Source organism: Lampetra fluviatilis, chromosome 9 (assembly GCF_964198595.1).
Source record: "Lampetra fluviatilis chromosome 9, kcLamFluv1.1, whole genome shotgun sequence".
In the NCBI taxonomy this organism is placed as follows: domain Eukaryota; kingdom Metazoa; phylum Chordata; class Hyperoartia; order Petromyzontiformes; family Petromyzontidae; genus Lampetra; species Lampetra fluviatilis.
This window is the reverse complement of record NC_136283.1, coordinates 13,939,852-13,952,182: the sequence shown is the minus strand read 5'-3', so window position 1 is coordinate 13,952,182 and position 12,331 is coordinate 13,939,852. Positions and strand designations below refer to the sequence as shown.

General features: G+C 50.8%; 1 protein-coding gene across 1 annotated transcript; it reads right to left on the bottom strand.

Annotated features, from left to right (window-relative positions):
* Nucleotides 1-485: 485 nt before the first annotated feature.
* Nucleotides 486-12,308, bottom strand: LOC144934238 (NAD(P)H pyrophosphatase NUDT13, mitochondrial-like). The gene is given in 9 exon segments (XM_078859870.1): nt 486-3,428; nt 4,300-4,454; nt 4,973-5,084; nt 5,756-5,881; nt 7,919-7,950; nt 7,953-8,024; nt 10,157-10,264; nt 11,074-11,213; nt 12,130-12,308. Coding segments are annotated over 9 exon segments (1,155 nt in total). The 3' UTR covers nt 486-3,197.
* Nucleotides 12,309-12,331: the final 23 nt, after the last annotated feature.

Here is a 12,331-nt window from a genome sequence, read left to right as displayed (position 1 = left end):
TCCCACAAGGCCATGTGGGAGGGCGTGCGGCACAGTATGGCGCCAGCTATCATTGAGTGTGGTTGTGTCGCTACAGTTCTCTGTGGTGAATACAATGTCTTGAAAAACAACGGCGCAATGCCTCTCTAAATAAACTTAACGCGAACCGCTTGCGTGTTCTGAGATTCAGCGGTGAATGGGACACGCACCCTGCAACTTGCAGATGTCTCAGAACGGGAAAGGGTTAATGTGCGTCATCGAGCTGATGAGTGTGCGGTCCAGTGTTTACAAAGAGCTGCTGTGTGCACTTGAGAATCGGGCAACCGTTCCCTTCGCTAAGTGCCACCACTGGTGTAATGTACGCGATGCAATGTATACAGATGTATGTAAATGTTACTTGTGTAATGGTTGCTTTTGTTTTATGTATGCATTTATTACATTGCTTTGCTTGTGGTGTCCAGTGTATCCGAAAGCCGGACGACAGCATCGTGTCGTGTAAGCGGCAATGTGTTTTGTTGTGTATTATCACGAACTCTGGAACCTTTGTAAATGCATTCTGTTGGAAAATACATATTTTTTCTAAGCAGTTTTTCGGCTGAAGTCTCAATCGTTTATTCCATTTCAAAAGGCAAAGCACAATACATTCGTCAGGGTTACTTACACCGTACGTATATTTTTGTCTTAGCAGTGTTGACTGCTGTCTGAATTGTTTATTTGAATTTCAAGAGGCATTGCACAGTGTGCTTGTTAGTGCGAATATTGCTTTTTTGTACGGAAATGCAAGGCACTTGATAACCATTGTGCAGTGCGGGAAGGAGGCACCTTTCTGACTGCTAAGGGCACTGCACAAGGGGGTGCGTATCGATCACGTCGTTGAAATCTCTCGAGAGCGTCGTCATTTCAAGGGGATCTTGCCCCCCCCCCCCTCGCTTGAGCGGCGGCCGTGTGTAAACACCGGGCAGCGGGGGTCACGCCACCGCCACTGCCCCGATGATTGCCGATGTCAACGAGAGCAACAACTCGCGGCCGAGTGCCAATCGAGCTCCCTCGGCACGTGCGTCACTCAACGATGACTCGCTCGCTGTTTGCTGCTTGCTGCTGATACTCGCTGCTGCTGCTGCAATTGAAATCTAGATCATTGTCACTTCACGCAAGAGGTGGAGCCGAGGCATTCCGGTGATCATTTGTTACTTTAGCCGGTTGTGGTGTTGGGTAATGTCGAATATCCAGTCCTTGCGGTGAGATGGACTGCAACGCATCGCAGGACTGAGGAATGGCACAGTGAATAATCGTTGATGATAATAAGAGTGATCTGAGCTGCCTGTTTTTTTGTTGTTGATGATAAAGATAACCATTGAGTGGATTTTACGTCTAAAATTATATCTGCAATATGCTGCTATTAATCCATACGAAAGAAGAATACCATTAAGGCTGTCGGGTTTTATGCTGAAAATTATATTTGCAAGAAGAAGTATTGTTGTGCCATTATCAGATCTTAAATGCTACTGGACAGGTTGATGCTGTCGTGCGAGTGTTTGATGGTCATTTTCAACACGAGCACCACTTTGTACAAAGGCACCAGTAGTGGGCCCCACCATTGTAATGTGGAATTTGCACCACAGGTTCAGAACTGGCAATGGAGACACTTTGATCGTCGTCAGTATTCCTGGGATCACGCCGCACCCATCATAGGGCAGTGTCTGCTCCCAGCTGGTGCTAGTCCATCCCACCCACCCTAATGCTTCGTCTCACGAGTCGGACACAGGGCTTAAAATCAGCCGGGTCTGTCCGGGTTGGTAACCTGCATATACTTCTATATATCTGACGCACCACATCCAGTATACGTCTCGTTATGATTCCGACTGCTAGTCGCATGCCTCCTCCAATCTAGCATAAAATCCTCATCCGCAATGACCGCGGGAACGCTGCCGATGCTTTAGTTGCCAAATCTTTTCACTCTTTCCTGTCCTGCGCAGTTTTTGTTAGGTGTTGGACCAGTCCTTGATACTGCATTTGTCAACCAGTTGATTTCATATTGATTTAAAAAATATATATATAGCACCATTCGTACAATTGCACCTCTAAATATTATACAACAATTTCACAGTTACATCAATGAAGGTGCTAATCCTCTGAATAAGGAACTCTTGAACGATATTAAGTGCAAAAATCAACCAAACTTTAAATCAACAAAACTAAAATCAATGCTTTTACATAAGTCCCCCGTTTCATGTTGCGTGTCCAAACCCATCGCGGATTCCTCTTCTATCATCGGTAATAATCAGAGGTTCGTGTTGCCACACTTTCTGAGACCTCGGCCAAAACTGATTTGTGCGGTGAGCTGTGTGCGGCATTGTCATCTCGTGACGACGAGAAGTGGTGAGATGGCAACATCCTCGCCGGGTATGTAGGAGGCGGTGGGTTCGATTCCGACCCCGACGCGGATTTATTCCCTACAAATTTTGAAACATGCATTTAGAGTATTTGGTTGCTATAAATGTCCACGTGAAAATCCACTTCGTTGAACTATCATGTTGTTTTGTTTGTTGTCCTTCCCCCGCACCTCCGATTAGCATGGCTGGCTATGTACGGTGTGAAAGAAGTTCAACATACATGCATACAGAATCAGAATCTTTATACTGGAGTAATCTAATTAGCTATGAAGCTCTTTTTCACAGATTTCACAGATATCCATCTTTTTTACAGATGTTCACAGATGTCCATATATTACTGGTTGGAACCTCCTGGTTACACCAGCCCACAGGGGATTATTGTGTCCGTCCGTCATGCAGGGAGGGGCTGGATGGGGAGGGAGGGGCTGGGTGGGGAGGGTGGGACTGGGTGGGGAGGGGCTGGGTGGGAGGGGTGGGGCTGGGTGGGGAGGGGCTGGTCACTCCGTGGTGCCCGTTTAACTTACGCCGGCTTGTGCCCGCCCTCACAGTCGGGCATATTTGCGGAATACACCACGCCGCCGTTGACCCCGGCCATTGACCGAGCAACCCGACGTTCCTACCAGCTCCCTCCGCAGGAATGTGTTTGTGGCCACGTCGCTTCTGCAAAAGAGCTATATAGCTCGGCGGGCCTTGCCTGGTGAAATTTAAAGTTTAGTTTTATTTCCCAAGGCATCGGTTCGCAAATACCAGTATTCTTTCTTCTGTACTCTGTAGTAAGTGTCCACGCTTGGCAACCAACGACCCGGGATATATTCACTGAGACATTCATCCCTGTTTGGGCACCTGCACCCACTCGCGGATGAGCCAGTGGGCGACCGTCCACTTTGGCGGCACCCAAAAGGGGACGTCGCCCCGGGCCACCTGGGACGATTCCTCCTGCGACGACACCGCCCAGCCACGCAGCACCTCCGGCGGGATGGGCCGCGAGAACGCGCTGCGTACCTCGTCTCGCGAGAACCAGCGCGCGTCCTCCAGCTCCGTGGTGTCCACAGAGATCTGCTGGGGCGGGGGGGAGGGGTGGTGACACGGGACGACGGGAATGCGAAGGAAGTGGGGAGCGGGGGGGACACGGGATGAGCAAAGCTACCGAGTGTCCTGGTTCGGCCGGGGCAGTGTGGGTGGTTTCAGAAAAGGTGGTCACCGATGTGTTCCCTCTGCCAGAGATGGGCACAATGCATTAAAAATAGAAACTACTGGAATAATGTAATGCAGATACAAATGACCAATGAAGTCATGTTATTTGGATACCAATTTTAAATGTAATGATTACATGACATTTGAATACTGCCCCAATCCGGGTCCTGTCCCCGTATAAACATTTCTAGCCTCGTGTTTTGGCACATGATACGAACAAAGGAGGTGGAGCTATCCGAGTAGTGGACGTGGTTGGCATGATATTGATGATTCAGAGATGAAGGGAGGGGAGGGGCATTGTTTGGATGTGGTGGGCTGGGTGGTGGCGGGGTGGTGGTGGGGTGGGGGGCACCCATGCGATGACTTGGTGATGGGCACCACGTCATCGCATACACCATCATCCCAGCCAACACTGCCCCAACCCAAATCGTAACAACCATCACCCGACACACACCATCACTCCAACCTGCACCATCATCACCCTGGCCTACACCAGCCAACACCATCACCATATTATAAATCCAAACCATCACTCTGCGACCATCACCCTACACACACATCACCCAAATCCCAAATGCACACCATCATCATCCTGGCATGATTAAGAGATGAAGGGGGGGTGCAGTGTTGGGATATGGCGGGCTGGGGGGGTGGCCTAGATAATGACGTGGTGATGGGCAGAGCTGTGGCGATGGAATGACGGTGCGCCCGCCCGCCTGCCGGCCCGCCGGACCTCCGTGTGGCCCTCCTCGGCCACGGCGTGGCACGCCAGCATCAGCGAGCTGCTGGGGAACGGCCAGTGCTGGGAGAAGACGAAGTTCAGGGAGGACACCGTCACCCCGACCTCCTCGGCCACCTCCCTCCTCACCGCCATGTCCACGTTCTCGCCTGCACAGCGGCGGCACGTGAGCCCCTCTCTCGCGTTGCACCCATAAACGATTTTTGGAGAGTTCGTCGTACAAAGTCACGAATTTTTTCGAGAGAAACAAAAATATATAATTGCATATTCATTACGTTTTCATTATATTTGAATGGAAATATTTAATTGCATCTCGATTTCAAATTACCAAGTTATATAAATTACGCGAAACATTTTACACTCACGGAAAATTGTCTGATAGTGTTGATTAGGGTGATGATGGTGTACTAGTACAAAGGTGCTGGCTGGGATGATGGTGTATGGCAGGACGATGATAGTATTTTAGTGTGATGGTGTTGGCTATGATGATGGTGTATGTCAGGATGACGATGACAATGATGATGGTGTGTGTTTTGGTGATGGTATGTGTAGGGTGATGGTGGTGATGGTGGTGAGTGGGGTGATGATGGTGTATGGCAGGACGATGGTGGTGTGTGTGTATGGGTGATGCTGAAGTCACTCGGAGGATCTTCCAAGAGCCACGCACCGATGTCGCAGAACCCTGCGACGGTGCTGTACATGCCAGGCGGGTGGATGTCCTTGCGGGCCAAGAGACATCGATCGCCATCCACCACCAAAACGATCACTACAGGCGCCATCTGAGGTCAGGACAGGGGTTGGTGGATCATGTAGAGATTTGTGTCACTCCCAGACCCATTGGGCCAGCAAGGTAATGTACGGTCAAACAACCCCACGACCCCGTGCCCTCGCCCAGCAGTGCATTGACGAAGGGGCGGCTGCAGGAGGAGTGTTCCTCGGATGCAGCCGGTGGCAGTAATCACCCCAATTCACACCGTCACCCAAACACACCACCACCATCATCCATCATCATCCTGGCATACACCGTCATCACAGCCAACAGCATCATACTCGCACGCCACCATCACCCCAATCAACAAAGTCAAAGTTCCCCCGTACAGCCTTAACAGACTGTAGGGGCAAGTGCTGTTAGCTAGCACCTATGAAGGCCGGAACGGTACACGAGGGGGTGGGTGGCCAGCACCACGCCCGACCGCCTTAGTCTCCCCAGTGGCGATGTTTACACACCGCACCAGGTACTCATTTGAGGCTGAGTCGACCTAGGGGAGGCCCGGGACCGCTTCAGATAATCGTCACTGGTGTTGGCCGTGAGCGGGAATCGAACCCGGGTCGCCGGGTTCATAGCGCAGCGCGCTAACCGCTACACCACCCAAATGCCCCCAATCAACACACCGTCACCCACACGCACAGTTGCAGTGAACGAGCAGCAGCTGCTGCTGTAGGTGCCCACCTGTGGGTACTGCACGTGGCCCGTGTCGGGGCAGGTGCGCTTGCTACCCGACGCGTCCCGCAGGCTGAGCCGGCCCGAGCGCCCGCTGAACCGATGATCCCCGTGCCACCTTAAAAGCGCCTGGCCCTGCAACATCATCCATGGGGCCGTCCATAAATGACGTCACGCGATTTTTGACAATTTTTTACCTCCCCCCCTCAAATATGACGTCACAAAGCTCTGACCCCCCCCCCCTCCCAAAATAAAACATGCTTAAAATCGCTTTAAACTATTGTCATTGTAGTGCGTATTTAATGTGCCGTTGTAGGAGAAAACATATATTAAAAAGTCTATTTAATTAAGTAGAACGTGTTGTCTATATTTAAAGTTGCGCATTTTGATGTAACGTCACATTTCTCAAACCCCCCCCCCCTCGTCACACATTGTCACAAATGTCTGCCCCCCCCCCACCTAGGTGCGTGACGTCATTAATTGACGGCCCCCATCATCAACATCATAAATCCATCATCATTACCGTAATCATCCATCGTCGTATATATCATCAAACCATGGAGTGTGCTAACCTGTGCCACCACTCCACCCCATGGTGAATTAATGAAGTGCAAATGTTCACATCTAATCTAGCGTAACTGCATTGAAACACAAAGTTAATTTATGCAATGCAAAATCATTAGCTCTGACCTATGCTCATTTGTTGTGTTTTTCACGAACATTTCCAGACGTGGTAGCTTTCAGTGGTTGCCCGTTAAGAGAGTCCATTTTCAGGCGCACACAACCTGTAATTAGTGTGCCTCTATTAAACCCAGCGTGATGTGCAAATAGTCAATTCGATAAACTCAACAGCAGCTACATTCGTAAGTGGTCCATAGAGACAGAGAAGCCCATCTGCATTGAAATGTGCTTAGTTAATTGATGGGAAGCGACCGCTGGCTTGCATGAGCAGGGCTCTGCATTAAGCCGAGACACACTGGAGATAATTGCCGAATGGAGGTCGGTCAGGAGCGCGACTTTCACTGCTGTGGGTGTGGTGGAGAACGAGGAGTTTGGGCTCGGCTCTAATCTCCCTTGGACGGCACCCGTTGAATGTACGCAGAGACACACCAGGGGAGAGGAGGCAACAACAATCCACCCCAGGGTTTTTAAGTCTCGGTTGACGACGCATGCAGTGAGAGCCCTGGATGTGCTGGCAGTGACTTCATCATCAGCTCTGACTTAGCCACCCATTGACTGGTATCGAGACAAAGATTCCCCCGTGTAGCCTTAACAAACTGTTGGGGCAAGTGCTGATAGCGGCACGGTACACGAGGGGGTGGGTGGCCAGCACCACGCCCGACCGCCTTTGTCTCCCCAGTGTCGATGTTTACACACCGCTCCGGGTACTCATATGAGGCTGAGTTACGTTGGGGAGGCCCGGGACCAGTTCAGATATGTTTCACTGGTGTTGGCCATGAGCGGGAATCTAACTCGGGTGGCCAGGTTCGTAGTACAGCACGCCAACCGCTATACTACCGCTCACCACACAGAGTACCACAGTCTCACATGCGTGACCCTTAGACTCGCATAGAGACCCTTAGACTCGCATAGAGACCCGATTGGTATCGGGTGATAATGCATTCCGGTGGTAATTGGAACATGATGATACTGCTGCAGCACTGCTGAACTCCACCAGACCAATTCTCATGGGAAGCTGCGTGGGCTGCAAGTGTGTATGTACGTTGAACTTCTTTCACACTGTACGTAGCCAACCGTGCTAATCGGAGGAGCAGGGGAAGGACAATAAACCAAACACAAAAAGCAGTTGTAAGGAAACGAGTTTTCAATCCATCAGCCTGCAGGAGAAGGCACTGATGATGAAGCCATTACCAGTGCATTCCAGTTCCTTATTGGGTATCTATTTAAGTATGTGGATCCCTTTGAATCTATGGCTATCTACACGAGCCTGTAGGTCTCAAAGTTTGCGGGTCTCTATGAGAGTCTGTGGGCCTCTAGGTAAGTCTATGGGTCTCGATTTCGGAAGAGCGCTAATGATGAAGCCACCACCAGCACATTTATATTTCTGAGTGAGTCCACCTGCACGCGGTTGTCACCTACGACTGGAAAACCCCGAGATGGACTTTTGCTGCTTCCTCGACCAGGGGTCACAAAAACAACACCGGTCGACACCTTAGACAACATGTGTGCATCCTTCCCAGACAGAAGAAAGCGCTGCGCATCTTCATGAAGGATCCATCCAATGCCGCCTCCAGGGCACCCTTGTTCGCGCAAGCCGCTGTGGGGGAGCAGAGATGGGACACTCGGTGAGACACATTGAGGCACGACTTCTGCTACTTTTATTTTACCAGCTCAGGCCCACTGAGCTTTATGACTGTTTTTCAGAAAGTGATCTGGCCACATATGATAGTTCAAGGAAGTGGCTCATCACGTGGAAATTTATTGTAGCCAAATACTCCAAACACATTTTTAAATGTGGAGGGAAAAACCGGAGGACTGGGTGAAAAGTCCATGCGACCACGGTGAGAGACACGCAGACTCCAAATATAGAGCAGGCGTCAGGGTTAGGATCGAACTCACGCCCTCCTGTATACCAGGCGCGAGAGTTAACATCTCGCGACCGTGGCACCGCACGACTGACGGTACAGGATGAGACGAGCTAAAACTGAGATGTTTCCAATTAACAGGACGTGTTAACAGGGCCAGATTTAACGGGGTGGGGGAAAACAGAACTCGATTATACGGTAGTTTGCATCTTCCCGTTGCTTACAGCATAATTTTCATTGTAAAATACGCAGAGTTTGTTGTTTGCAATACACTGCGTCCCTGCAGTGAGGTGTGTGGATTTTGCGTTGGTTGCAAAATCAACGAGATCTAGCAGAAGGAAATGATGGCGAGCTCTGGTGAGGCCAACAACATTTGTCCATAATGTTAGCTGTGCCTCCCCAGCCACCTACAAATGGGGGTGGTGGGGAAGACTCATTTGGGGGGGGGGGGGACAAGCCAAGCACGTGACGATGCATCAATTCATCGACACAATCGCATTGTTTCGCTCGCGATGTACGCATCGAATGTGTGAATAGATGATTTATGATGCATGCTTGGCTACGTACGGTGCAAAATAAGTTCAACATATATACAACGGAGCTAACTGAATTCTTCATAATTGAAGACAAACGAGATGGTAAAACAATAATTGGTGCATGTTAGTAACTATTGCATCAAAGGGGGGTGGTAGGGTGGGGGGTTAAATCATTACAAGTTTGGTAAGTACCCCCCCCCATCATCACCCCTGCTCACAAACCGAGCTTCACCTCACAGCTGAATCGGAGGGCGCTGAGAGGAAATCACAGCTGGCACGGGAAGAGAAGCGAGAAATTTCACACCAAACCTCCGCTTATTTAGGCAGCAGTAAACCCTGTTGACTTGTAAACGGGCAGAGCTTGGAATTTTAATGTTCTGGGCGTCAAACAGCCAACAGAGACGGTGAGCTACAGTCCACCTCCAGCTTGAGTTTGGGGGCATACGGTGACCTCTTGAAACACCAACTTTGTTCTACAAACCTTTCACAAGGTAAAATAATAAAAACATCAATCTAGGGCCCCTTGTCAATCCACTGCTGGATGGAGGCATTCACCACAAGATGTGTCAGTCAGGGGGATATTTGACCATACCTTACCACGCCGGTCAATGTGGACTAGTGAGGAGGGGGGGGCCAAGGTGGCCCGGACCGGTTCTGATATTATCACTCGCCACTGATGTCAGCCGTGGCTGCGAATAGAACTCCGGTTGCCGGGTCCATGCAACACTAACCCGATTTGACCAGTGTGGTGAAGTAGGGTCACGGTTTAAGCAAAGCTTTTGCCCCTAGTTTGCATACATTGTAATTCATCGCTTCTCGGCACACACACACACAACTCGGTGCGTCCATCGTGAGTGCAGGAATCGATGGCGAATCGGTGTAATCGTCACGCGCAGAATAACATTTGCCGGACACAGATCGTTTGGGGCTGCGACGCACGAGTGATACGTGCTTGTGCATCACAGCCGCGGCACAACCAGCGGACTGCTGCGTCTATGTTTTCTAAACATTGCGCTTGGCGGAGTGTGTGATCAGTCTCTAGGATTGATGCGTCGCGCGTGCTCTCTCCCCCACGACATCCACGCTCACTCAACGAGCCACGCCTGCCACTCTAGATCTGTCGGCTCCCACCAAACGGAACCTCTCATGAATCCCATCGTCTGCAATTTGCTCAGATGTTTCAGGGCTTCCGTCAAGTCTCACCCTGACAAGCTGCCACCGCTCCTAATGACCTCCACGGTGTGGACAGGCCCTTGTTCAGAAGCAGATGGACAAAAGGGCTATACATTTTTACTGAGAGCCAGACCACCATCCACCACCACTATTACCTGTGTCCAGAGCGAACCGTGGAGTGAGATCTGGGGTGCAGTCCAGCAGCACAGCATCGTGAAGCCTCTCGGGGGGCTGCCCCCCAACATCCAGCACCCTCAGCACCTCTATTACAGTCCCAGATGATCGATGGGGGGGGGGGGGGGCGGGGGTAGAGTTGGAGTTGGGCACAGGTCACGGGTTAGGGTTAAGCGTTATAGATAGGGGTACATAGTAGCATGTGGGTTTGGAATAGGAATAGGAATCAGTGTAGTGTTAGGATAAATGGATGCAGTTTGTGATGGCGTGACAGTTAAGGTTAGTGATAGGATTAAGTTTAGTGTTTGAGTTTGGGGTAGCGTAAGTGATCAGGTCAGGGGACGGAGTGATAGGTATGAAACGGGAAATTTATAGAGTTGAAGGTTATGGATCTGGACAGGGTGAAGGACACAGATAGATGTAGGGGCAGGGGTCAGACACACTCCGGACATGTCAATCTGGCGTGCGTGCACACAATGGATATATAAATCGCCAAATGATATCGACAATATTGCGATCGTACACACTGTTGACCCTTTCCCGTTCCAAGACATCTGCAAGTTGCAGGGTGGGTCCTGTTCACATCTGAATTTCGGAACGCACAAGTGGATCAGCGTTAGTTTTATTTAGAGAGGCGTAGCGCCATTGTTTTTAAAGTCATTGTACTCGCCGCAAAGAACTGTAGCGACACGACCGCCACTCTCTGATAGATGGCCCCAACATTGTGCCACACGCCCTCCCGCATGGCCTTGTGGGAGCCTCGGTACTGATCAAATTATTTTATTTTAGTTTTTCTTCTGCTTTCGCATTTGGTGATGTACACGTACGTCATCAGAACGAGAAAGGGTTAAGCATGCACCAGTGTACATTGGCACACGACCAGGCGAAAGCGTGCCACCTGCGGCGGGCAGCCAGGTGGCCCTGTAGGCCGAGTCGTGGCGCTGGACAAAGGGGGCGAGGCGGTGGAAGAGGAGGTAGAGACCAGAATCCATCGCCTGCCTGCATTTGGTGTCGTTCTCCTTGAGCTCCTGGACGAGCCTGCGGGCAGGGAAATACACGGGGGGTTGGCACTGAGTGGCGAGACAGGATTGCCAACTTTGGCTGGTGATGTATGTAGAACTTCTTTCACACCGTACGTAGCCAATCCTGCTAATGGGAGGTGCGGGACACACTGAGCAGGGTGCTGCCGAGGCGCTGAGTTTGAGTATGGGTCTCGGCTATGGTGGTAAGTGGGGGTGGGTGAGGGGTGGTGGGGGGTGGAGACGTTAACTACCTCGCCTGGTATACAGGAGGTCGTGGGTTTGATCCCGACCCTGACGCCTGCTGTATATTTGAAGTCTGCGTGTCTCTCTCTCGCCTTTATCGCGTGGATTTTTCTCCACGTTTAGAAAGACGCGTTTAGAGTATTTGGCTGCTATAAATTTCCATATGATGAGCCACTTCGTTGAGCTATCATATGTAGCCAGATCGCTTCTGAAAAAGAGCTATATATTCTTGGTTCTTTCGGTATAGTCACGTAGAAGGGAAATAATAAAATAAATAAAATAAAACAATAACATTCTCACGACGTTGCGATTGCAACACAAGCAATCATCATCAGGTGTGAAAACCACAGCAAGAACATTTTATTGTTTTATTTTTATTATTTTATTATTTCCCTTCTACGTGACTTTACCGAAAGAACCAAGAATATGAGAATATGAATCCCTGCAGTCACGAAAGTTTTAAATCGATTTGAATAATGTTTTCTTTTCAAAATGCAAATATGGTTTTGGGGGGGGGGGGGGGGGCAAAGCTTTGTGACGTCATATTCGAGAGGGGGGGGTCTGACTTTTTGTGACGCCGCGTGACGAGAGAGGGGGGGGGTAAAAAAATCCTTCAAAATCGCGTGACGTCATATATGGCCGACCCCTGACTTGCTGCCGACAACATTCTCCCCCGCGAGGGCGCTCACCTGACTTGCCGCACGTGGCCCGCCAGGTGGCGCGTCGGCGCCGTCCCCGCGAGCAGCCGCAGCCGGCGGCGGAGGGAGCCGTCGACCGCCGCGCGCCTCGGGGTCCCGGGCCCCGTCGCCATCCGCGCCATCCCCAGCAGCAGCAGCAGCGGCGGCAGCGGCAGCAGCACGACCGCCATCGCCTCCCCCTTCCCCGACAACA